The following is a 26,808-nucleotide window of genomic DNA, read 5'->3' as shown; positions in this document are numbered from 1 at the left end:
GGCTGCCAGGAAGCAGAGGACTGGCAGCATGATTCCTGTGGGTTTTCACCAGTCTGGAGTGACTGCTGCATGCAGGTACACATGTTGAGGCCACAGCTTGCAGGGCCAGTGCACAGCCCTCCTGGAGAACAGAAGGAACTAGGCAGGGGGCATTCCTTTTCTATCCCATGGGTTTAATGCCAGCACCCCCAGCTGCCTCCCCATACTCAGAAGACATAGCTCTACTTGCTGGCAGATGCCTCCTGAAACCACCTAGTTTACATCTTCATTTCTTTAGCTTCTAAATGCGTCTAATAACATCCAAACCTTCTCTCTCATTTTTTAATTATCTCATTCTCTATGTCTTTCTTGCATGTGGGCTTTATATGGAAAGAGGGCTGATGAGCTCTCAAAGCCAAGTGGGTAGGAGAGAAGATGTCATGTGCATGGCAGGGAGTTAGGAGCCTGGTACAGGGGGGAAAAAGACCATAAACAAAAAGATTCTGCTAACTTCTCTACTTTGCCTGATCCGAATTAAATAGGTGAAGGGAGAGTGGCAATGATGTCCACATTATTGTTTCTAGATTGCAGAATGCCTAGCTTGTTTTTATTTGAGAATATTTCTGGAGAAGTGGTGATGGTTGTTGAAAGGTAATTGCTATTCTGCCTTTGAATTCCCTGGACCTTCCTACCATTTTGCTAGATTCATTCATTCAACAAATACTTATTGGGTGCTACTTTGAATCCTCTTATGAACATTTCAGAGTTGATATAGCATTCAGTTCCCAAGCATGATAATGATTTTAATCCCACATAAGGGATGGGATTTGGAGTTAAGTACCTAGTTAGTACCTAGTTTCAGTTCTTCACTGTTATGTAAGAAACTACCCCAGGGGGCTGGGAAGGTGACTCAGTGGTAGAATGCTTGCCTTGCATGCATGAGGCCCTGGGTTCAATTCCTCAGCACCACATAAGCTGAAAAAGCCGGAAGTGGAGCTGTGGCTCAAGTGGTAGAGCGCTAGCCTTGAGCTGAAGAGCTAAGGGACAGCACCCAGGCCCAGAGTTCAGACCCCACAACTGACAAAAAGAAAGAAAGAAAGAATCCCAGAATCTGGAGACTTTGAATAATTATCTATCTATCTATCTATCTATCTATCTATCTATCTATCTATCATCTATCTATCTTACTAGAGATTGAACCTAGAGTCTCATGCATACTAGGCAGACATTAACTTTCCTAGTTAGTTCTTTTTTTGTTACTTTATTGTGAGTCATGGTCTCTCCAAGTTGACCTCAAACTTGTGATACTCCTGCACCAGCCTCTTGATTACTGGAATTACAGGCATACACCAGTACTCTTGGTTAATAGTTTATTCTTTCTTTCATTCTTTTTTTTTTTTTTTTTTTTGGTCGGTCATGGGGCCTGAACTCAGGGCCTGATCCCTCAGCTCTTTAACTCAAGGCTAGTGCTCTACTACTTGAGCCACAGTGCTACTTCCGGCTTTTTCTGCTATGTGGTGCTGAGGAATTGAACCCAGGGCCTTATGCATGAAAGCCAAGCACTCTACCACTGAGCCACCTTCCCAACCCCTGATTTATTATTCCTTATGGATCTGTTTGTCAGCTATGACTATGTCTATGGCTGTGCTGGTCTTACTTGGAATCTCTCACAGAGCCACATCAAGATGACCTCTTATACTCTAAAGTGTCTTTGTGCATAGTCTCTAATCAGTAGTCTAGCCCAATTGTTCTTGGCAGCTAGATTCCAAGAGATATTATTTCAGTAGTACAAATAGTAAGGTACAACTGCCTTCATTGGCCTTGCTAATGTCCTCGGGGTCAAGGAAAGACATGACCAAGTTCAGAGTCAACATGGGGGTGGGAGGGAAACCACATAGGGCAAGAGTACTGAGAGGCATTGTACATTGGGGGTCAACATGCAATGATCTGTTATAATCCTTACTGGCCTTGGCAAGTATTTGACCACTCAGCGCCTGTTGCCTAACTCTAGCATTATGACAGTCCCTCTACTTGGCAGAATTTTTGTGAGGACTAAATGAGTAGCGTGGGTCTGACCAGAATAATTAATAAATGGTAGGTTTGTTGTTTTGACTACTGTAAGCACCCTAAGATTACAGCTGTCATTCTGTTTAGTATACCTAGTGCCTGGTATATTGTGTTGGACATCTTTTGCTTTGTGGGTAAGATAGAATGAAGCAGACAAACTCCAAACCTTGAAGTTTAGCTAAAGCCTGCAACAATATTAAGGAGATACGCTAAGTAAGTTTTGACCTCTCAGTAAATGACTAGCAGAGTCTGGTTCTTGCATTAATTTAATTGTACACAGATTAATAAGTTTCATAAAGCAAAAATTGCTTTGACTACATGAAATCTATCAATTCACCTATTCAGTATGATTCCTAACATACTGATGTCTACTTTGCATGAAAAAGGTGTGTGGATGATTCAATTGTATTGTATCTATCTCTGGTGTATGTGAAGATAGGTCCATGATCATGGGTCCAGTGTACATGTTACCCTTGAAGAGCTATGGTAAAGAGTGACTCATGGAGCTGGGTCCTGGTGGATCAAACCTGTAATCCTAGCTACTTAGGAGGCTGAGATCTAAGGATCACGGTTCAAAGCCAACCCAGGCAGGAAAATCTATGAGCTTCTTATCTCCAACAAACTACTCAGAAAAAGTGGGAAGTGGCACTGTGGCTCAAGTGGTAGAGTGCTAGCCTTGAGTAAAAGGAGCTCAAGGACAGGGCCCAGGCCCTCAGTTCAAGTCCCAGGACCAGCACGCACACACACACACACACACACACACACACACACACACACACACACACACACACACACACACACACACACACACACACACACAGAATGACTCATGCTTCATTTGGATTTGTGCTGGAAGAGGGGTCTGGGAAAGCTTCATGGAAAAGGGGGCATTTGAGCTGGGCCTGCAGAACTTACCAAATGGGAAAAGAGAAGACGGACCAGCAGAAGCCTAAACTTGAGGGTGTGACAGCACCTAGTATTTCCCAGTGGAACAAAATCCCACAGAACTTACTGACAGTGTATGTGAGAGAGAAGAGAAAAGTTGAAGCTGGTAAAGCTGAGTGATAGTCAGATTAGAGCTAGCCTTGAAGGCAGGCATGGCAGATGTACTATACCTTTCAGGAGATAACCAACCTTCAAAGACTGTTTGAGAATAACAATGACATGACTGAATTCATATTTGCAGAAAGCTTTGAAAGCCATGCGAATTACAGTCTCCAGTTTGAGACAGTATCAATGGTCCAGATAGGTGAGGATATAAGTCTCAGTTGGACAGTGGCTATAGGAAAAGAAAGACATAGAATCACATATTTAAGAGTGTCATGGTATGTAGCCTGTCCTCCCAGCTACGAGGAAGGCCAGGAGGCTATAGCTATGTAAAAATGTGGTCTGAGGCCTATCTTAGGCTAAAACATAAGACCTTTCCTGAAAAAAAATTAAAGCAAAAAAAGGTTAGGAATGTGGTTCAAGTGCTAGACCAGCTGCCTAGCAAACACCAAAAAAAAAAAAAAAAAAAAAAAAAAAAGGGAGAATAGTGTGGGAATGGAGGACACTATATAAAAGGAAATGTACTCATAACCTGATTCATGTAACTGTAATTCACCTTTATAATGGTATTTAAGTAAATAGTTTTTTAGCAGTCCATCGCCTTAGCCACTCAGCCACCTCGTCTACACCTAAGTAAATAGTTTTTTAAAAAAGGAAACGAAAGAAGAAGGAGGAAGAGGAGGAGGAGGAAAGAAAGGGATCAAATATTTAGATGTGTAGTCAACAAACCGGGAGATGTGAGAAGGACTTTTGAGAATTCAGAGATGATTTAGGAGGGTTGCTATCCAGGGTACTGAGTAGGTGATAAGGATGGGAAATGAGAAAGAAGCCAGTTGGATGGTGGTTTTCTGTGGTATTACAAGTTCAGAATTAACTATGTTAAGTTTTAGGCTGCCAATACAGAACTGGAAGTCTTCTTATCCCTCCCTCCCTACTAGATTCTTGTTGTTGTTGTTGGTTGTGGTGGTGATCATGGGGCTTGAACTCTGGGCCTAGGCACTGTCCCTCAGCTCTTCAGCTCAAGGCTGGCACTCTACCACTTGAGCCACAGCACCACTTCCAGTTTTCTGGTGGTTTATTGGAGATAAGAGCCTCATGGAGGGACTGGGAACGTGGCTCAGTGGTAGAGTGCTTGCCTTGCATGCATGAGGCCCTGGGTTCAATTACTCAGCACCACATAAGCAGAAAAAGCCGGAAGTGGCCCTGTGGCTCCAGTGGTAGAGCGCTAGCCTTGACCTGAAGAGCTGAGGGACAGCACCCAGACCCAGAGTTCAGGCCCCATGACTCGCAAAAACAACAACAACAAGAGTCTCATGGACTTTCCTGCCTGGTCTGGCTTTGAACCACAATCCTCAGATCTCAGCCTTCAAAGTAGTAGAGCTAAAGCCTTGAGTGAAAATGGTCAGGGACAGTGCTTAGGCACTGAGTTCAAGCCCCATGACTGACAAAAAAAATGAGTTTAGAGACTGAAGTTGTAGCTCAAGTAGTAGACTGCTTACATACCAAGTGCAAGGTCCTAGGTCTAGCACCTCTTACCTACCTACAGAGAGAGAGAGGTGGGGTGGTGGTGGTGGTGGTCAATAAATAAACAAACAAATAAATAAAGAGCTTAGATGTTAAAACTTCTAGGGGCTTCCCAGTTCCCCAATTCCTCAAGTAAGGTCCAGTGTAGAGTCTTGTGCAAGCCTCATACATACTATTTGTCTTCTGACCATATCATCTGATTTTCAGTCTCCCTCAGAAGATCACAAGCTGGACCTTGTTTGTGTATGGGTAAGAGCAGATGTTCAGTAAGTGTACATAGAATGAATTTATGTTTGAATAGAGCTCAGATGAAAAATCTACACTAGAAATATAGATGTGGAGAACCTTACTTAAGACTCCTTATTGTGACAGAAATCTTACCCAAACCATTTTAAGTAAAAATGATCTTTTCCAATGTGTGTAACTGCAAAGAAGGGAGATGAGTTTGTCTTGGGTTTATTTGAACCCAGGTTCTCAACAGCCCTGAGCACTGTCTCCAGCTCTAGGCTCAGCTCATTTTGTGTTTGTGTATTTTTCCTCCACCCTGCATAGACTTTTTCTGTATGGTGGATGCAAGTTACTCAAGACCAGCAACAGCTTAATCATTCCAGCATGTGATCCCAGAAGAAAACGAGGTTCTCTGAATCTTTCATATAAGTTCTTGTGAATGACTCTGATGAGTTTGCTTAAGGAAAGTGCCCATCCTTGGGTCAATTACTGGCCAAGAAGGTAGAATATGTTGATTGGCCAGGCATGGATTATGTGTCCACATAGGACTGAGAGGCCTACCAAAGCCACATGGAATAGACAGGCAACTCACCAAAGAAAGAATGAGGTGTTGCTATTATCAGAATGAAATGAAAATAATAATGTCCACTGTAGAAATTATCAGTGTCCATGCTTGTAGTGAAAGTCACCGACAGGCAAGATTATCTGTTTCTGGCAGTGTCAACATGTGATAAGGTGACAGAAGATTGGACACACATCCTGTGAGAATGGATTTGATTGAAGAAGTGAGAAAATGCATCTGAAGCAGAGGGAGGGAGGGAAGAACAGATGGAAGGAAGAAGAAAAGAGAAAGAAAAAGAGGGAAGAAGGGAAAGAAATTTTTGAAAGAGAGAAAAAGAAAGGAAGAGCCAGGTGCTGGTGGCTCATGCCTGCAATCCTAGCTATATAGGAGGCTGAGATCCGAGGACCATGGTTTGAAATCAGCATGGACAGACAAACGGAGAGTTTTATCTTCAATTAACCCAAAAATCCAGACGTGGAGCTGTGGCTTAAGTGGTAGAACACCAGTCTTGAACAAAAAACTAAGGAACAGTACCCAGACCCTGAGTTCAAACTCAAGTAGTGGCACACTACTTGAGGAAAGGAGGGTAGGCCTCTCTGGTTAGTTCAGCCTATAGAATCAGATCCAAAGAAAACCCTGAGCTGGACTTGAAATGAACTATGTAGAGTTGACATAGGTGTTTCAAATGTGAGAAGGAACATAAAACAGCTGGGGATCACAAGGAGGCAAGCCAGTCTATGAAAGGTGGCAAGTCTTAGTGCTGCAGAGGTTGCTGATTGGGGAAAGTAGAATGCAAAGGAAAGCCTCTGACTGTTGTGCTATCACTGTGCTCAAAATAGAGAACTATGATGGAATTTGAGTAGACAATACTTCTGTTTTTCTTTTTCCTGATCTCTGTGCCACCCCCACCCTCTGTCTCTATCACCTTCTTACTTACAACCAGGCAAAGCTTCATGCTTATACTTAAGGGGTGTGTAAGTTGATAAAAAAAAATGAATAGAAAATGAGCTGGGCGCCAGTGACTCATGCCTGTAATCCTAGCTACTCAGAAGGCTGAGATCTGAGGATTGCAGTTTGAAGGATGTTGGGTCTTCGTCCGTCCCACAAAAGACGGACAGGGTCCGAGGAAAGGTAAGTGCGGCGCTCGCCCTTCCCTAGCCTCCCTCAGCCCAGGAGACAATCAGACACAGCGGGGAGCCAAATCCAGCAGGTAGAAAAACTCGTTTATTAACAGAGAGCAGCCCCTTTTTAAAGACAAAGAGGGTGGGTGGTATGGTAAGGGAGGAAGAGGAACCAATCACTGTCAAGGTCACACCCTATCATTCACCTGAGCCTTCACGGGCTGGTTAGGTACTGATCAGAAGATCAATTGGGGCCTGCCCACTCTACCCTCTCCCAGAGCCATCTTGGCTGGCCATGTGCTCTTCAGTAAATTAGGCTCTGCCCACTCAACCCCTTCCCAGCGCCATCTTTGCTGCCCATGTGCTCCACAGATTCCCCCTTTTTTTTTTTTGTTTTAATGACAGACCCACCTAGCACAGTAATAAACATCAGTCCCACCACAGTTAGAAATGTCCGAAGCAGTTCAATTAATTCCTGGGCACCTGGTGTCTTTAGTAAGCCAGTTCCTTGTATGTGCCTTTAAGCTAGCACAGTAGTCAAGTTGACCTTTGAGCTTTACTATCAGCTCCCAATTGCTCCCAACATCATCTCCCCCCCCCCCCCCCCCCCCCCCCCCGTCTTTGCTTAAAGAAGCGAACCCGCCTGTCTTAGGTTGGGTGGATCGCCTTGTCTGCCTTACCCGTCATCGGGAACTTCTTCAGAGCGAAGCTGAAGGCCCTGTCTTAGGTTGGTCAGACTGACACCCCCTCTTACCCGTCTCTGGCTGCGATTCCTCTGGGGGGGGGGGGAAATTCATTCATCTGGAGCTTGATAACTGGCTGGCTAAGCTCATAAGAGTTTTGCAGTGCACGTATAACGCAAGGAAGGCATAGAAAAACCATCAGCAAAAGCATTCCCAGGCCAGGAAATGTCACTACTAGTCCTTTAACCTTAGTGAAGGATGGGATAGCAGTCTTTGCCACTTCAGAGTCCAGAGGTGGGGATTGTTCTAATCCAGCTATTTGCCTGTGGGGTTGGACAAAAGCTAAGCTGGAAGCATAACAAAAGGTGGTTGTTTAACAATAAGTATGGATTCAATGCCGCTATACAAGCAATTAGTAAAAGGACAATTAAAGCAGGTAACATTAAAATAATTAACTCCTACAAAAATATTAAACAGTCCATAGGGTGGTGATCAAAATGAAGGCCAGGCAACCAGGTCGAAGGGACAGCTTCTCTTGTGGTGCTCCTGACGATTTCTTCATTGCCAGCGTTGATCACTGCCCAGGTCACTCGTTGAGGTTGATGCAGATTCCATAGGGCCATTCACAGGATCGGGAGAGTCAGGACAGCCAATATCTGGAGTATCACCATCTGCAATTGTTAGAGAACACAAGAGAGCTTCTCAAGGGCTGGTTGCCCTTGGGGATGGTTAATAATTGTCTTTCTGGCTTTTGTCTTTAGCTTATTCTTGGGCATCCTCCTGTATAGAGGAAATGGGTAAAAACTTAAGGTTCCTGGCAGGGATCCAAATGGGAGTGGACTCCCCTATGGGGAAAACGCATCCAAATCCCCTGCCCATAGTAACTAGGGGGTCAGGTCCTCTCCATTGTTGTGTCAGGGGGTCCTTCCACCTGACTTCCACTTGGGGCTTAGGGTTTAGTTGTCCCCAGTGCTTCTGAAATCTGGATTCAGTTGCCCCTTTTGAAAAATTTAAGATGTTAATGGTAAACAAAGCTATCTGTAACTGTACATGGGGGCTAACTCCCATTTTTTGTTTTATAGGCTATCAGAATACAAATTAAAGGGTTTTTGAATGTCCTGAAGGGCCATAATTATGGCCAGCATTTCCTTATATTGTAATTGTAGGGACAGAAACCCATGGCAACAGCCAGTTGATTTCCCCTAAAAGACTCTGAAGTTGGGTTAAGGTCAGAGAGGCTGGAATATCCAGCAAAGGCTTAAGGTGGCTGGCCTGAGTCAAGGTAAGGTGGGTCCCGAGCACCTTAAAAGGAGCTACCTTTTGAATTTTATTAAGGGCTATGGTAAAACCCCCCTTTTTTAATATGTCCAGAACCTGGGCCAGAAGGCCCTCCAGGCAGCTTGGGTCTCGGTGCCCCAGAATTATATCATCCATGTAGGCATAGGCAAGGGAGGTATCTGAACCCAGCACAGGCTCTAAAAGTGTGGCCAAGTATTGTTGGCAGAAGGCTGGGCTATTGGCCATACCCTGTGGCAGCACTGTCCATTCAAACCTCCGATCAGGCTGGGAAAAATTAAGAGAAGGTATAGAGAAAGCAAACTGCTCGCAGTCATCTGGATGCAGAGGGATAGAAAAACAACAATCTTTAATATCAATCACAACCAAAGTATATTCTGAAGGTATAGCAGGAGTCCAGGGCATGCCTCTTAGGGGCGTTCCTACTAGCTCCATCCTTTACCTTCCATAGATCTTGGAGCATCCGCCAAGCCCCTGAGGCTTTTTGAATAACAAATACGGGTGTGTTCCAAGGACTTAGAGAAGGGCGGATATGCCCTAGGCTTATCTGCTCCTCCACCAGAAGGTGGAGGGCTTCAAGTTTAGGTTTAGTCAACGGCCACTGCTCCACCCAGATTGGGCATCCCGGCTTCCACCTAATGGGAGGTACCCGGGGGGCAGTGGCCTTTAGGATTGGGGGTGCACCCGAGCGGGCCCCCTATGTTCTTCTCTGTAATTATGAAAGTTAAAAAAATCCCCTTCCTTAACCCCCTCTCCATCCTGTTTAAGCCTTTGTGCTTCTTCCCCATCCAGGATATCATCATAGGATGCTCGATGGTCTGTAGTGACCACGGCATCCATTTGTCTTAGCATATCTTGCCCTAGTAAATTGGCAGTGAGGTTCTTTGCCACTAAAGGGCGTATCTTTCCCTGTTCTCCATCTGGGCTAGTCCATGTCATAAGGGCAACCGTTTCTTTGGTCTGGGAGTTGCCCCCTACCCCCAATATCGGGGGCCCAGATGCAAGCTTCCAGTCCAAGGGCACTTCCTCCTCCCTGAGTATGGTTCGGTCTGCCCCGGTGTACTCATTTTAGGGCGGAGTCCGTCCACCAGGGGGATGGTCCAATGGACCTGGGCTGCCCTGCCATGAGGCTGCCTGGGCCTCACAGCAGAGGGAGTTCCTCCTTGAGTTAACGGGGCTGGAGGATGCCCCTCCCCAAGTTTAAAGACTTCCCCTCTAAATCAAACTTGTATCCCTCCATGCCCCTGGGGCAGGATGTAGGGGGCGGTTTGCCCTCAGGCCGGTTGGCAGGGGATTGTTGTAAACAGTCCCTCTTAAAGTGCCCCTCCTGCCTGCATTTAAAACAAGTCCCTCTTCCCGATAGTCTTGGGGTTTCTTGGCCCTGGGCTGCCAGCGCCTGAGTAATAGCCTCAGTCATTATAAACGCCTGAGCCTGTAAAGCTAAAGCTAGTGATTGGGACTGGTGATGTTGCATTCCCACATCCTGTGAGGCCACCACCCATCGGCTCAGGGAACTCTCTCTCAATCCCACGCAGGCCTTGAGGTGGTCTGCATTCATCCCTTCCCAGACCAGCAGCTTAGTAATAGGTATCACTGGTTGAGCCTGCCGGTTACTCTCTGCCCTCACTCTGCATTCCTCCTTAAAGAAAGCACACCATTTAATAAACTGAGAACTAGTAAGAATGGCTTTGGCCACATCCATCCAGTCCTTAGGGACACATGGGTGATAGGTAATGTCTTGTAATAGGGTCTGGGCCCAGGGAGAGTTTGGGCCATCCTCCGCCACCGCCTTGCGGAGCTCTTTAAGAGCCTTAGCTTCCCATGGATACCATTCCAAGGGCCTGTTAGCCCCTGATGCCACATTGACCGGATACGCTTGGGGAAGCGAATCCTGTGGCCAAGAGTCTGGGCTCTTGGGTGGCCCTTCCTTTCCAGAGGAGGTCTCTGAGGAGGTTACTTCCCCGGCCCTCGGCCCCTCCATAGAGGGGTCTGGGTCTTGCAAGTCCCTCTCGCAGGTCTCGTAGGGCGCCGTACCTCCCCTCCAATCAGGAGAATAGGGAGGGGGCCTAGGACCGTCAGTATCAGCTGGGTCAGAGGGGGTAATATCAGCTGGGTCAGAGGGGGTAATTTTTACCCTCGTTTTGACTTCTACTGTGCACGTCTCAGTGCGTTCTCGATTGGATTTGACCCTTTCCTTTTCCTTCTCACTTCCCACATCCTCCTGTACCCCTTCTACGCCTGATGTTGCCTCTTCCTCCTCCTTCTGTGATATAGCATTACCCATATTTAGGGTTTCACTTACCCCGAGAGACCGCTTAGCCTCGGCCGGTATCTTTTCCTTTCGTGCCCCACGTTGGGCGCCAGATGTTGGGTCTTCGTCCGTCCCACAAAAGACGGACGGGGTCCGAGGAAAGGTAAGTGCGGCGCTCGCCCTTCCCTAGCCTCCCTCAGCCCAGGAGACAATCAGACACAGCGGGGAGCCAAATCCAGCAGGTAGAAAAACTCGTTTATTAACAGAGAGCAGCCCCTTTTTAAAGACAAAGAGGGTGGGTGGTATGGTAAGGGAGGAAGAGGAACCAATCACTGTCAAGGTCACACCCTATCATTCACCTGAGCCTTCACGGGCTGGTTAGGTACTGATCAGAAGATCAATTGGGGCCTGCCCACTCTACCCTCTCCCAGAGCCATCTTGGCTGGCCATGTGCTCTTCAGTAAATTAGGCTCTGCCCACTCAACCCCTTCCCAGCGCCATCTTTGCTGCCCATGTGCTCCACAGAAGGAAGCCTAGGCAGCAAAGTCTGTGAGACTCTTAACTACAAAAAAGCTAGAAGTACACAAACTCAGAGGGAAACAGGAAAATAGAGCAGAAGGACCCATCAGCTGCACTGGACATTGATGAAAGTGAACTAAGCAACTGAAGGGCAGCAATGGGAGGGAGGAAATGAGAGAAAAGGGGAACAGCTTACACTAAGCAAAAGGAAATAAATGTACATTTCACCTAATGTGGAAAAAATAGTTGCAGTGTCATAGTTTGTAGAGTCCATAAGCCTTATAGACCATGATAATGACAATGCGCCTTGTGAAGGTTAAAAAGCGTTTGTGACTTTAAATATCACTATGCCACAATACTATGAATTTTGTGACATATGTATGTAATCACTTAATCTCAATAAAAAAAATAACTAGTTACATAATACAATAAAAGTAGTAAAAAAAAATCCAGAAGTAGCACTGTGGCTCAAGTGGTAGAGCGCCAGCCTACCACTTCCATGCAAACATGTATGCCCTGACACCAGGTTAACCATACATTACAGAATAACCTTGTTCTTGAACGTGTATGTGTGTGATAACTCTAATGTCTGTGGTCACATTCCCAACTTCTATTTAGGTTTCTATGTCTTCTTGGGCCAGTTTAATGATTTATATTTTCGAAGAAAAGCATTCAGTCTATCCAGATTTTCAAGAAATTAGGCCAAGAGTTATACCTGGTAGCACTTTAGTAATTTAAAAAAATATGCCAATGGCTGTATTCCTTTATTCCTTTATAATATTATATATACCATTCTCCCTTCCTTCCTCCCTCCCTTTCCTCTTCTCTTGGTTTTCTAGAGGGCTGTTAATTTTGCTTCTTTTCTTTCAGAGAACCATCTTTTAGATTTACTTCCACAGGTTACCTTTGGGATTTTAATTTACTTAAAGGAAGGCAACATTGAAGGAACAATTACCAAGGTTTTTTTGTTGTTGTTGTTGTTGTTGTTGTTTTCCTTCTGGTGCTGTGTGTTGAACCCAAGGCAAATGCTAGGCAAATGCTCTACCACTGAGCTACATCCCCAGCCATTGCTTTTATTTTTTTTTTCCACTTTTCATTTTGAAGTTACTTGTAGAGTTGCAAGATGTTGCAAAAATAGAACAAAATATTCAGCCATAAAGAATAATAAAAATTTGTGTCATTTATAGGAAAATGGAAATCATCATGTTAAGTGAAATAAACCAAACTCAGCAAAATATTGCATTGTCAAATATTGCTCATATGTACAGAGCCCTTGGTTTTTTTGTGTGTGTGTGTGTGTGTATGTGTGTGTGTGCACGTGTGTGTGTGTGCACTTGTGTGTTTTGTCAGTTGTGGGGCTTGAACTCTGGGCCTGGGTGCTGTCCCTGAGCTCTTCAGCTCAAGGTGAGTGCTCTACCACTTCAGCTACAACACTACTTCTGATTTTCTGGTGATTAATTAGAGAGAAGAGTCTCACAGACTTTCCTGCTCAGGTTGGCTTTGAACTTTGATCCTCAGATCTCAGCCTCCTGAGTAGTTAGGATTACAGAAATGAGCCACCAGCACACAGTGCCTTGTTGTTGTTGTTGTTGTTGTTGTTGTTTGTTTTTAATAGGGTATCTCATGTGACTGGCCCAAAATTCAGCATCCTCCCTGCCATTCACTTCTAAGATTCATGCCTGGGATTACAGGCATGTGCTGCCAGCGCCACCTAAGTATATATTGTTTAAGGAAGTTAAGACAAGCCAGTGGCTCACACCTGTAATCCTAGCTATTCAGAAAGCTGAGATCTGAGGATTGAGGTTCAAAGTCTGACTGAGCAGAAAAGTCTGTGAAACTCATCTCTAGTTAACTATCAAAAAGCTAGAAGTAAAGCTGTGGCTCAAGTGGTAGAGTGCCAGCCTTGAGTGGAAAAAACTAAAGGACAGCTCTCAGGCCCTGAGTTTAAGCCCAGTGAATATACTCTCTCCCTCTCCCCTACCTCTCCTTCTCTTTCTCTTTCTCCCTCTTTCTCTTTCTCTCTCTCTTTCTCTTTCTCTCTCTCTCTCTCTCTCTCTCTCTCTCTCTCTCTCTCACACACACACACACACACACACACACACACACAAAGTTAAAATCATCTCACAGATACTAAAGTACTTATAAATGAAATAATATAGGATTTGCTAAAATTTATCCAGTGTCAAGAATGGGGAAAGTGTGAAGCAGGGAGTAATGTTCAGATGAGTTTGACCACTTGTTGACAATTTTTTTAATATGGATACTGAATAAATAGGAGTTCACCATAACATTCTATTTTTAGAGCATGAAGAGAAATGTCCATGCTGAAAAGTTGTTCTTTTTAATGTATCTGAAAATGTAAACCAAAATTTCTAGATTTTGGAGGCATGGCTCAAAGTGGCAGAGCGCCAGTGGCTGACACCTGTAATCCTAGCTACTCAGGAGGCTGAGATCTGAGGATCATAGTTCAAAGCCAGTCTGAGCAGGAAAGTCTTGAGAGACTCTTCTCTCCAATAAACCACCAGAAAACTGGAAGTGGCTCTTTGACTCAAGTGATAGAGCACTTCCTTGAGCTGAAGAACTCAGAGACAGCATTCAGGCCCAGAGTTCAAGCCCCAAGACTAACAACAACAACAAAATGAACAAGAATGAGTCTCTTAATTTCAAGTCTTTGTACCAGTGCACACATGCACGTGCACACGTGCGCACATGCACACACACACACACACACACACACACACACACACACACACACACACACACCACACACTTCTAGATATTAAAAATCCTAATGTAAAAAAGGAACTCATACAGCCTGAAGTGTTTTCATACTTTTACAAGTCTGTGTCAGATTATTTTTTTTTTTTTTTTTTTTTTTTTTTTTTGTCGGTCGTGGGGCTTGAACTCTGGGCCTGAGTGCTATCCCTCAGCTCTTCAGCTCAAGGCGAGCGCTCTACCACTTGAGCTACAGCGCCACTTCCGGTTTTCTGGAGGTTTATTGGAGATAGGAGTCTCACGGTCTCTCCTGCCCGGGCTGGCTTTGAACCGCGATCCTCAGATCTCAGCCTCCTGAGTAGCTAGGATTACAGGCGTGAGCCACCAGCGCCCGGCTGTGTCAGATTATTGTTATCATGGGTATTTGTTTAAAGTCCTAATTTTAAAAATATTCTGGGGAAAATATTCTGGAATTTAACAAAATCAAATCACAGGTACTAAAAACATGTATGTAACTGTTTATAATGTTTGGATGAGAAGAGACTTCCTAAGCATGACAACAAAAACAGGAGTAAAGATTTTACTGAAGTATACTTTAAAACTTTCAGTATATCAATAAAAATCATAAACACAAGTAAAAGCCAATCATCATAGTTGAGAAAACTATTTGCAGTTATTATAAATGACAAAGATCAATATTACAAAAAGCCTTTGCAAATCAATAAAGACATACAAATGTATAAAAATGAGCAAAATTGGGCTGGGAATGTGGCTTAGTGGCAGAGTGCTTGCCTAGCATTCATAAAACCCTAGATTCGATTCCTCAGTACCACATAAATAGAAAAGGCCAGAAGTGGTGCTGTGGCTCAAGTGGTAGTGTGAGCAAAGGAAGCTCAGGGCCAATGCCTAGGCCCTAAGTTCAAGACCCAGGACTAGCAAAGACAGAGAGAGAGAGAGAGAGAGCAAAGTTGTGCACAAGCAAGTCAACAAAGAGAAAAGGCTGAAACAGGTCTAACCATGTTAATCAAATGACCAAGATTTCAGTGAGGCTGAGGCATTTAGCTGCAGTGAAGGAGCAAGGAGCCTTGGAAGGAGTTGTCACAGAAGTCATGGGCAGAAAGGATCTGGTGCTGTGTACAGAGTAGAAGAGAGGAAGCCTAGACACATAACACAAAGCTTGAGCTGAGAGAAGCAGTTGTGGTTTTTTTTTGTTTTTGTTTTTGGGTCCGGTCATGGGGCCTGAACTCTGGGCCTGGGCGCTGCCCCTGAGCTCTTCACCTCAAGGCCAATGCTCTACCACTTGAGCCACAGTACCACTTCTGGCTTTTTTTTCTTTTTGCTTATGTGGTGCTGAGGAATTGAACCCAGGGCCTCATGAATGCAAGGCAAGCGCTCTACCACTGAGTCACCTTCCCAGCCCAAGCAGTTGTGTTAATAAGACCATTGCAAAGAGAAATTCACCAAGTCCGGATGGTTAGCAGAGAGAAAAAACAATCAAGGTGGTCAGTGACTTAGCAAGGATGTGTTGAAGGAAACTGGGATCTTGGGAAATGGGTGAAGGAAAGTCCAGAATTTGTGAGGGTTACTGTGTTCATCTGGAGTCATTACTAGAAACTGGCTACCAACTCATTGGAATGATGTAATCTGCAAAAATACTTGCCATCTCTCATAAAGAACAAGTCCTGGATGAAGGCTTCAGGCACATCTGGAGGTAGCTGTTCAAGGGATATCCAGGAGTCTTTTTCTTCAAGGGTACCGCAGAGAGATCAGAAATAGGCCATCTGTGGGCTTATGTCTGTGCTGAGCACAGGTGCCAGGGTGCCTAGATTGGCTGGGATTGAGAAATGTGTGCATCACTGGGGCTCCTGCAGAACATATTGAGGTTACTTGGGCTTCCCTGGCCAGCTCTGTCCATTCAAAGCGGGGGAGACTGCGAGTCAGTCTACAAAGAGGGACTCAAGCTGAGAAGCAAAATCAATACATGTTTGCTAATGAACACTATGTTCTACCACTTGGCTATTCAAGAGCTATACAGACTCCCCCCTTCCTAATTTTTAGAAACGTTTATCTTGTTTATCATAATGCACCTATCCCTCACAAATCCTAAAACAATGATTGTCTAACCTTCATAAGGAGCCTTGGCACATTCTCACCCTGTTCAAGATCTTGGCAGTGGTCTGTCTGGTTAGGACTGTCTGAAGCTAGCCCTCAGGGTCTTTCAATTTGCTGCCAGACTACAAAGATGGGGGTGGGGGGCAGTGTTGAATGGTTGTGTGAACAATCCAATCCCTCCTCCTCTCCTGCCTGCCTAGTTGTAGAGGGGAGGGGAAGAGAAGCTCTGTGGGCCACACCCTTGATTGAGTGACACACAAGGAAGATTCCCTGGCGCCAACCAGCTGCTGAGATTTTGCAATCTGTGTCCTTAGTGCTGTTAGGTCACATGTGACAGGAGCACTAGGGGAAAGGAAGGGGTGACAGCTTTGGGAACTGAGTAGTCCTCACCTATATTTTCCAGGTTTCCTATAACTTTTTTTTTTTTTGTCGGTCATGGGGCCCGAACTCTGGGCCTGGGTGCTGTTCCTCTCAGTTCTTCAGCTCAAAGTTAGCATTCTACTACTTGAGCCATAGGGCCACTTCCAGCTTTTTCTGCTTATGTGGTGTTGAGGAATCGAACCCAGGGCCTCATGCATGAAAGGCAAGCACTCTTCCACTGAGCTACCTTCCCAGCCCTTTCTATAGCTTTTTAGCAACACAATTCCCTTAATTGATAGGAGGCCTTTCAGTTAGTTTGCATTTGTTCATCCCCAGCTAAAGCTAGAGACCTCATCCAAAGTTAGCATTGTTTTGGTTTGGTTTTGTCTTCATTTTTGTGGACCTATACTGGGGTTTGAATTCAGGGCTTTGTTCTCAATTGGCTTTCTTGGTCACTTGAGCTGGTGTTCTACCACTTGAGCTATATCTCCATTCTGGCATTTTACTGGTTAATTGGAGATAGTGTCTCAAGGACTATTCTTCCAGGCTGTTTTTGGTTATTTTTTTTGGGGGGGGTCCGGTCGTGGGGCCTGAACTCTGGGTCTGGGCGCTGTCCCTCAGCTCTTCAGCTCAAGGCTAGCGCTCTACCACTTGAGCCATAGTGCCACTTCCGGCTTTTTTCTTTTTGCTTATGTGGTGCTGAGGAATCGAACCCAGGGCCTCAGGCATGCAAGACAAGCGCTCTACCACTGAGCCACCTTCCCAGCCCTCTAGTCCAGGCTGTTTTTTGAATCTCAGTCTTCTGTCAGCCTCCTGAGTGTCTGGGATTTTAAGTGTGAGCCACGAGTGCCCAGCCATGATTGTGTTTTTTGAGACAGGACCTCCCTGTGTAACCCAGCCTGGCTTGGAACTTGTGATCTTTTGTTTCAGCCTCCTGTGAACTGGAATTACAGGCCTGTGCCACACACCTGGCCTGAAAGTTATAATTCTTGAATAGAGTCTCTAGGGATGGGGTGGGGAGGAGAAAACAGTTGTCTCTTAGCAACAGGCCCCAGTCCTTTGCACATCCTAGGCTTCTGAGGCTTCTAGCTGGACCCCTGCCACAGGGCAATGTAGACCCCTAGGCCTGGGGTAGGCAGAGCTCCTTTACCCGCTTCCTACCCAAGCTGTATCTTAACAAAAGGCTGCTTATAATGGAAGTCTCCTTAAAGCTGGGAGGACACAGCAGGGCCTGAGAAGTCAAGAGGCCTATGAGGCCTCAGGCTGGTCTCCCATTGTTTCCAGCCTCTTCTCTGCTTGAGTTGACTTTAGCTTGAAGCAGAGAACTGGCTCTTAATTATTTGACTCTCAGGCATATTGGATTATCCACCCCAGGCAGAAAGGGTGCTCCAGGCAAGCCATTTTCTTCCCTTGCTGGCAGATGGGTCTTTTTAGCCAGAAAGTATCTCTTGTTAGATCTGACTGAAAGCACATGAAAAAACTTTTCAGGCTGGTGGTGGCTCACACCTGTAATCCTAGCTACTTAGTAGGCTGAACTCTGAGGATCCAAGTTCAAAGCCAGCCCAGGCAGGAAAGTCCATGAGACTCTTATCTCCAGTAAACCACTAGAAAACCAGAAGAGGCGCTGTAGCTCAAGTGGTAGAGCACTTGTCTTGAGCTGAAGAGCTGAGGGACAGGGCCCAGGCCCAGAGTTAAAGCCCCACGACTGACAAAAAAAAAAAAAAAAAAAAAAAAAAAAAAGACCTTTCATTAACATCCTGATGTTCTTCTACTGATGCCCTGAAGTTCTAGTTTTGGTAGGTACATGGCCTCAGTCTCTGGGGCACAGATGTTTGTGGCTGTGTGATAAGGTCTCCGGAGAATGGTACTCTCTTATGCCCTGCCCCCTACTTCAGATAAATTCCTTTTTAGGGTCTGTTACTTTTGAAGGAAAAAAAAATCTACTTCTGGTTCTAATTTATTTTTCCGGGGCAAAAAACAAAGACTTAAGAAAAAAATTGATTGTTCATGAAATTGAATAGGCCAGAACCATATAGCTCCTGTGAGGAATCTCCATCTCAGTTCCATTTTCTGGGTTAGCTTCATTCTCAGCCAGTTCTTCGCAAAAGGAGATAAAGGTGGCCCTAGCAGCTCTGGCAAGAATCCCAAAAAGCAGTACTAGTAGTTTCAGAACAGTCTTGGGGTGTATTGACTTCCTTTGGCTCTCTGGGCCCATCTCAAGACTCAGATTAGCCAGGCCTATGTCTCATCCTCTAGGTGTTACTTATGGACTATGAAAGTGGTAGAGAAAGCCTGGTTCCCTCAGGTCAAAGCACAGTGCTGATACCAGAAGGACTGGGTTGCAAAGGGGGTATGTTTGTTATATAGAAATGGCAAATGGAGCTCAGGAGTGGATTAGGAAGGAGAGGCAGAACTGAGAGTCACAGCTGCAAGGTGGGAGTGAGTCAGCTTGCTTGGGTTATGATACCCTAGCGTAGGGAGGCAGCAAACACAAGAAATCACAGAATGCCAACATTGTGGCAGACTATGAAGTTAGACAGGTCAGGAGACCAGTTGGGTTAAGACCCTTAATGAGGGGCTGGGAAGGTAGCTCAGTGGTAGGGTGCTTGCCTTGCATGCATGAGGCCCTGGGTTCAATTCCTCAGCACCGCATACACAGAGGGAAAAAAAAGCTAGCAGTGGTGCTGTGGCTCAAGTGTAGAGAGCTAGCCTTGAGCTGAAGAGCTGAGAGACAGTAACCAAGCCCAGAGTTCAGGCCCCACGACCAACAAAAAACCAAACCAAACCAAACCAAAACCAAAAAAGACCCTTAATGACAACTGGATTAGTGTGTGGTCTATGACCCTGAGGAGCAGTGGATGGCTGAGGGATGAGTACAGGCATTTAGGAAAAAGAGAAGGGGTAGAGGACTCACAAAGCAGTGGATGAGTTACAGATGGGGAGATGGACAGCAGGAGTTGAAGGTGAGGACGTCAAATGTGTAGAGCTTGTTCCACAAAAGATGTGAGGCAGACAAGTAAGGGGTCCTTGGAGGAAAGGGAAGTTCAAGGACACTTACTGAAGGAACAAACAGTGACACACACGGGTATCATTAGGTATCATTGTGGTCATCATGATACCAGTGGTCCAGCCTGTATATTAGATACGATTTGCTTGAGATGAAACTTTGTTTTTTTCTATACCAGGTCTGGGGCTTGAACTCAGGGGCTTGTGCTCTTGCTTAGCTTTTTTACTTAAGGCTGGTGCTCTACTACTTAAGCCACATCTCCAGTCTGCAGCTTCTTTTTGAGACTTTTTAGATGCAATGAATATACTAAGGTACATACAAAACACTGATTTTCAGTGTATATTGATGGTTGTTTACATAGTTGTATACCTGTATAAGCACCATACAGATCAAGGCACATAACATTTTCAACCTTATATAAATAGGCTCCTTCCAATCCATAGAGTCCCCATGGATAGCCTCCATTTTGACTTCAGTCATTAGTTCCATCTGATCTTGAACTCCATCTCTGTAGAATCTTTCAGTATGCACTCGGGGCTGGCTTGTCCTGCAACATGGATTCATCTGTGTTGTACATCCTTTCCTTATTACAGAATAGTATGCCATTATAAATATAATAGACTTTCCCTTCTACTGTTGAGCACTTACGTTGTTTCCCGTTTGGAACTATTATGAATAAAACTAATTCCTTAAAAAAATTATTTTTTGGGGGGTCCGATCGTGAGGCCTGAACTCTGGGCCTGGGCGCTGTCCAGCAGCTCTTCAGCTCAAGGCTAGCGCTCCACCACTTGAGCCACAGCACCACTTCTGGCTTTTTTCTTTTTGCTTATGTGGTGCTGAGGAATCCAACCCAGGGCCTCAAGCATGCAAGGCAAGCGCTCCACCACTGAGCCACCTTCCCAGCCCTAAAAGGTTTTAAAATAGAGAATTCTCAAGTGGAGTGCGGTGGCACACACCTCCAATCCCCAGCACTCAGAGGATTTCTCACCAGTTCGGGCCCACCTGAGCTACATAGGGAAGCCCTGTTTCAAAGAGCCAAGAGCTGGGTGTATTATAGCTCCGTGGTCCATCCTTTGCCTCGGGCCCTAGGTTCCATCCTCCAGCCCTGCTCTGGAGATATTCTCACTGTCACACCTGTTTGGGCCCTGGGACGTGTACCATTGGCGTCCCCTGACGCTTGCATTCTGGGAAAGCTGATTTCTTCTGTAATGTGGGCGTGTCGGGGCACAGGGCCTGGGAGGAGTGAGTGGGACCAGGAATACCGTCCTCCTGAGACTTATCCTCTCTCTTCTAGCTTCCTGGGCCCTGGCTGCGGGTGTTTAGAACCTTCCTGATCCCGCCAAAGGGGCTGCCCGCAGCCCCCCCATGAGCGCGCCCGGCTGACGGGCGAGGTGGCCGCGGTGGAGCCAGCGCGCTGCGGGGACAGCGGGGCCATGGCCTCGCTGGACCTGCCGTATCGCTGCCCGCGCTGCGGGGAGCACAAGCGTTTCCGGAGCCTGTCGTCGCTGCGCGCGCACCTAGAGTACAGCCACACGTATGAGACGCTGTACATCCTCTCCAAGACCAACAGCATCTGCGACGGTGCTGCCGCCGCCGCCGCCGCCGCGGCCGCCGCCTCCGGGTTCCCGCTGGCTCCTGAGCCCGCCGCCCTGTTGGCAGTGCCCGGCGCCCGGCGCGAGGTCTTTGAGAGCACGTCTTTCCAGGGCAAGGAGCAGGCGGCCGGACCATCGCCGGCCACGCCACACCTGCTGCACCACCACCACCACCACGCGCCCCTGGCCCATTTCCCCGGCGACCTGGTGCCAGCCAGCCTGCCCTGCGAGGAGCTGGGCGAGCCGGGCCTTGTGCCCGCCGCTGCCGCGCGCTACGCACTGCGCGAGATCGAGATCCCGCTGGGAGAACTGTTCGCCCGCAAGTCGGTGGCGTCCTCGGCGTGCTCCACGCCACCGCCGGGGTCCGGCCCTGGCCCTTGCTCAGGGCCCGCCTCCGCCTCGCCCGCCTCCCCTTCCCCGGCCGATGTGGCCTATGAGGAGGGGCTGGCACGCCTCAAGATCCGCGCGCTGGAGAAGCTGGAGGTGGACCGGAGGCTGGAGCGGCTGAGCGAGGAGGTGGAGCAGAAGATCGCCGGCCAGGTGGGCCGGCTGCAGGCAGAGCTGGAGCGCAAAGCTGCCGAGCTGGAGACGGCGCGCCAGGAGAGCGCGCGGCTGGGGCGGGAGAAGGAGGAGCTGGAGGAGCGCGCGTCCGAGCTCTCGCGCCAGGTGGACGTGAGCGTGGAGCTGCTGGCATCGCTCAAACAGGACCTGGTGCACAAGGAACAGGAGCTGAGCCGCAAGCAGCAGTGAGTGGGCCCTGGGGCCCTGGTGGGTAGGTGTCCACGGGTGTCTCGGTGTGCCACCTCCACCAGAGTGTACGTGGTCGTGATTTTCTACCATGAGATCTAAGGTGGTGAGCATTAATAGTGATTTATGTGGGTCCAAGAATGTCATGACGGCTTGTGTTTGAGATCACGACTACAAGCCAACACATGCATTTGCCAGTAGATCCTCTTCCTTTTTGCCTACTCAAAGACATGCTCAATTCTCCCTTCTTCCTTTCCACGGTCAGATTTTCCCAGTTCATCAGTCCTGACAGCATGCAGACATGATGCTGTTTCTCTGGTATGCCATACTGCACTCCCCCTTTGCTACTACCTTCCCTTTTCTCTCTGCTTCTCACAGAAAAAAAATTACCTGAAAAATGTATTTATTTGCTTATATTTTGGACTGCTGTAACAATTCCATACTAATAATGTGATATTTCAACACATACATATAGCATGCACCAATCAAATCAAGGTAATTAGCATCCCCCTTTCCTTCACATTCATTTAGGATTGGAGGCCTCTAGTTCAGAAAAACCCTTAAAAGTGTTTCTTGTTTTGGTGCTGTCCTTTAACTTTTTCACTCAAGGCTGGTACTCTACTGCTTGAGCCACATTTCCACTTACAGGATTTTGCTAGTTAGTTGGAATAAGTCTCACTGACTTTCCTGGCTGGACTGGTTTTGAACTGGGACCCTCAGATCTCAGCCTCTTGAGTAGCTAAAATTAGAAGTGTGAACCACTAGTGAGTGCCCATACCACATTCTTTCTTGAACCCACTGTGATCAGTTTTCCATGACACCACAATCTTCCTGTCACTGGGAACATGTGGTCTTAACCCGTCAGAAGCAGCTAACACCACTGATGTTTGGAATACTTTCTCCACTTGGCTGCAGTCTTGGCTGCATTCATCTGGAATTTCCTTTATTTTTTTAGACAGGGGTTGTCTTGCTATGTTACTCAGTCTGGCCTCAGACTCCAGATACTCTTACCTTCCTTTCCTGCTAGTGCTAGGAGTACAGGTGTGATCACCACACTTGGCTTCCTTCCTTTTTTTTTTTTTGGTCGGCCGTGGGGCCTGAACTCTGGGCCTGGGTGCTGTCCCTCAGCTCTTCAGCTCAAGGCTAGCACTCTTCCACAGCACCACTTCCAGCTTTTTCTGCTTATGTGGTGCTGAGGAATCGAACCCAGGGCCTAATGCATGCAAGGTAAGCACTCTACCACTGAGCCATCTTCCCAGCCCCTCCCTTTTTCCTTTTTTTTGGTCAGTCCTGGGGCCTGAACTCTGGGCCTGGGTGCTGACCCTCAGCTCTTAAGTTCAAGGTTTGCACTCTACCACTTGAGCCTCAGCGCCACTTCTGGTTTTCTGGGGGTTAATTGGAGATAAGAATCTCACGGGACTTTCCTGCCCGGGCTGGCTTTGAACCAGGATCCTCAGATTTCAGCCTCCTGAGTAGTAGGATTACAGGCATGAGCCACTGGCGCCTGGCTTGCTTCCATCTTTTCATTTGTCCTTTCTCAGTCTTTGCTGGCTTCTCATTCCTGTGGTCTTTAAATATACGATTATGATGCTATAGATGTTATGCATCTGTCCATACTGCCATATAAGCTTCATGAAGGCAGGGTTTTTCTGTTTTTTGTTCACTATGTTTTCCTGATACCTAGAAAGCATCTGGCACTTAGAAAGTGCTCAGTAAATGTTAAATGGATAGTGAACAGTATTGTATGTTTGGAGCACATACTCAGTCAGCTCTGTAGGTATGCTGTGTGTTTGCTGTATGTTTATGCACTCCTGGCATTTGTTGCAAACCGTAAACTTGCTTCTGCATCTGAATATATTTCTCTGTACATTGCTGTAACTTAATGTATTTGTATGTGTGCATGTGTGTATGTGTGTGTGTGTGTGTGTGTGTGTGTGTGTCTATGTGAGAGAGTAGGCTGGTATTGAGACATTAATTCAGGTCCTTGGCACTGTTCTTTAGCTTTTTACTTTTTGCTCAAGGCTAGCTTTTGTATGCAAGGCTAGCACTCTACCACTTGAGACACAGCTCCACTTCTGGCTTTTTGGTGATTAATTGGAGATATGAGTCTCATGGACTTTCCTGCCTGGGCTGGTTTTGAATTGTGATCCTCAGATCTCAGCCTCCTGAGTAGCTGGTATTCAGATGTGAGCCTCTAGCGCCCAGCTACCAATGTACTTTTTAAAATGTTTATGCATGTTTCAGTGAGGGACTGTGCCTCCACAGAGTCTCAGACTCTACACTCATTCTTTTTTTTGCCAGTCCTGGGCTTGAACCCAGGCCTGAGCACTGTCCTTGAGCTTCTTTTAGAAAGTGCTCAGTAAATGTTAAATGGATAGTGAACAATATTGTATGTTTGGAGCACATACTCAGTCAGCTCTGTAGGTATGCTGTGTGCTAGCTCAAGGCTAGCACTCTATCACTTGAACCACAGAGCCACTTCTGGCTTTTTCTGTGTATGTGGTACTGAGGAATTGAACCCAGGGCTTCATGCATGCTAGGTGAACACTCTATCACTAAGCCACATTCCCACCCAGCCCTGTACACACGTTCTTAAGAATGAATGTGAAGGGCTGGGAATGTGGCTCAGTGGTAGAGCGCTTGCCTTGCATGCATGAGGTCCTGGGTTCGATTCCTCAGCACCACATAAGCAAAAAGAAAAAAGCCGGAAGTGGCGTTGTGGCTCAAGTGGTAGAGCGCTAGCCTTGAGCTGAAGAGCTGAGGGACAGCGCCCAGGCCCAGAGTTCAGGCCCCACGACCGGACCCAAAAAAAAAAAAAAAAAAAAAAAAAAGAATGAATGTGAAAATAAATACAAGGGACTGTATATTAGGCTGAGTGTGAGGTATATGTCCTTTGTAGAGAGGTAGTATATTAAGGCCACAGGTAGCTGGAAGAGTCTGTGTCCCTGTGTGAAGCTATGTCCAATTACAGTAATGGATGGCTGTGGCTGCAAATGGGTATATGCAGACCAGGTTTGTCTCTTGTGTAGCTTTTAGATGGAGTGTGTGAGACTTGGGTGTATACCTTCGTGTGTGTGTGTGTGTGTGTGTGTGTGTGTGTGTGTGTGTGTGTGCTTGCATGCCATTAGTAAGACACTACAAGCAGCCATGCTTCATGCCACCTATGGAAAGTTTACCCCCAGAGGGTGGTGGCAGCCAGGCTGAGGCCCTTGGGTAAGAGATTGCTCTGGGCCCAGGGAGGTGGTGCAGATCGACCAGTTCTTGAAGGAGACAGCAGCGCGGGAGGCCAGCGCCAAACTGCGGTTGCAGCAGTTCATTGAGGAGCTTCTGGAGCGGGCAGACCGTGCTGAGCGGCAGCTGCAGGTCATCAGCAGCAGCTGTGGCAGTACACCAAGCACCAGCCTGGGGCGTGGAGGTGGGGGCAGTGGTCCAGGGCCTGGGGCCCGGGGCCCAGGCAGAATGGTGAGTGTCCAGTTGCCCTACTTACTCCACTTGCTCATGTGGTCCCCACAGCCTTCCCTCACACATGGCCTTAGATCCTCTGGAACACTCTGGGCTTCCCTTCTTTGATTCTTAGACCATGAACTAACTCCAGACCTGAAGGAGAGGTACAGAAATAGGGACCCTCTGACTGGGCAGGGATGACAGTCCCCAAGAATGTAGCAGTAGCATGTGTTTCAGTGGCCTATCTCTGCCCATCTATACAAAAGAGAGTCTTGGAACCATAAGCCTGGGTCCGGAATGCTGGAGGTGGGATGGGGAGGGGACTGGTGGGCCTGCCTGTCTGGACTGTCTGTCTGTCCATTCGTCCATCTTTCCCAACTTTTTTCCCTCTTTTTTCTCCATCTTGTACCCACCCTCTCTCTCTTGCTTTTGCCTTCCCCTCCTCTTGCCTCCTCTTCCTTCCTCTTCCCACCCTTCCTTCCCTTCCTGCTCTGGGGGTCCACAGCGAGAACACCATGCGGGCCCGGCTGTGCCGAGTGCATATGCGGTGTCACGGCATGGCTCCTCTCCGAGCACAGGGTAAGCCTCGGAAGAGCCACTGGCTCATTGGGTGCTTGTCCCTCCTGTGCCCCCCTCCTGGGGTCATAATATTCAGAGGGCACTTTTGGGAAGTAGGGTGATGGGTTGCCCTGGCCTGAGGTGGGGACAGGGTGGGGAGTTTGGGTTATCTAGTGCCTCTTACCCCTCATCATCTGATCCACCCTGCCCCAGGGCCTCCAGTCGTGTGCCAGCTGCATCCCAGAGCTCAGGCTGCTATGACAGTGACAGCCTGGAGCTGCCCCGGCCAGAGGATGGGGCCCCTGAGGACAGTGGCCCTGGGGGACTGGGCACACGGGCCCAAACTGCCAACGGTGGCTCTGAGAGGTCCCAGCCCCCTCGCAGCTCAGGCCTGAGGCGCCAGGCTATCCAAAACTGGCAGCGCAGACCTCGCCGACACAGCACTGAGGGAGAAGAGGGGGATGTCTCAGATGTGGGCTCCCGAACCACCGAATCAGAGGCTGAAGGCCCCTCCGACACCCCTCGCTCTGGGCCAGCTATGGCTGGGCCACTCAACAGCTGCCGGCTCTCAGGTAAGTCCTGGGGAAATGGGCAGAGGTGGGGACTCCCCTGGGTTCTTCTGTCTCCCTTCCTCTTGCCCCAGACTCTCTTCATCCTCCTATACAGCACCCTTCAAGCCTAGCTCAGGACTTAAATGGCAGATCAGGGCTGCAGTGGCAGAAGAGAATTCAGGCGATTGTACAAGAATGCTAGATTTAAGGTGTGTGTGTGTGTGTGTGTGTGTGTGTGTGTGTGTGCGCGCGCGTGTGCGCGCACGCGCATATGCATATGCGTGCACAGGTGCATGCAGGTGGTGGGCTCAATCACAGGTATAGGAAAGTAGATGAATGCTGAGTCTGGACTCTGAAAGCCCTGGTACAGAGGGAGGAGCCTCTTGCATCTATCTGCCCGCTGGTCATGCACTTCTGTGGGAGGCTTAGGAGTGTTAGGCTCAGA

The 26,808-nt window shown here is 47.3% G+C and overlaps 1 protein-coding gene across 2 annotated transcripts in view; it reads left to right on the top strand.

The window, feature by feature from the left end:
• The window catches only part of Fbxo41 (F-box protein 41), a 45,873-nt gene that overhangs the window by 976 nt on the left and 18,089 nt on the right, over positions 1-26,808 (top strand). For both annotated transcript variants that reach the window (XM_069988974.1, XM_069988973.1), the window contains exons 2-5: positions 20,766-21,809; positions 25,047-25,272; positions 25,760-25,833; positions 26,026-26,384. In XM_069988974.1, the coding sequence (XP_069845075.1) occupies positions 20,905-21,809; positions 25,047-25,272; positions 25,760-25,833; positions 26,026-26,384 (1,564 nt within the window). In that variant the 5' untranslated portion in view covers positions 20,766-20,904. The remainder of the gene's footprint in view (positions 1-20,765; positions 21,810-25,046; positions 25,273-25,759; positions 25,834-26,025; positions 26,385-26,808) is intronic.

Source organism: Dipodomys merriami, unplaced genomic scaffold (genome assembly GCF_024711535.1).
Source record: "Dipodomys merriami isolate MVZ:Mamm:240054 unplaced genomic scaffold, mDipMer1.0.p SCAF_37, whole genome shotgun sequence".
NCBI classification, from domain to species: Eukaryota; Metazoa; Chordata; class Mammalia; order Rodentia; family Heteromyidae; genus Dipodomys; species Dipodomys merriami.
This window is presented reverse-complemented; position numbering and strand designations above follow the sequence as displayed.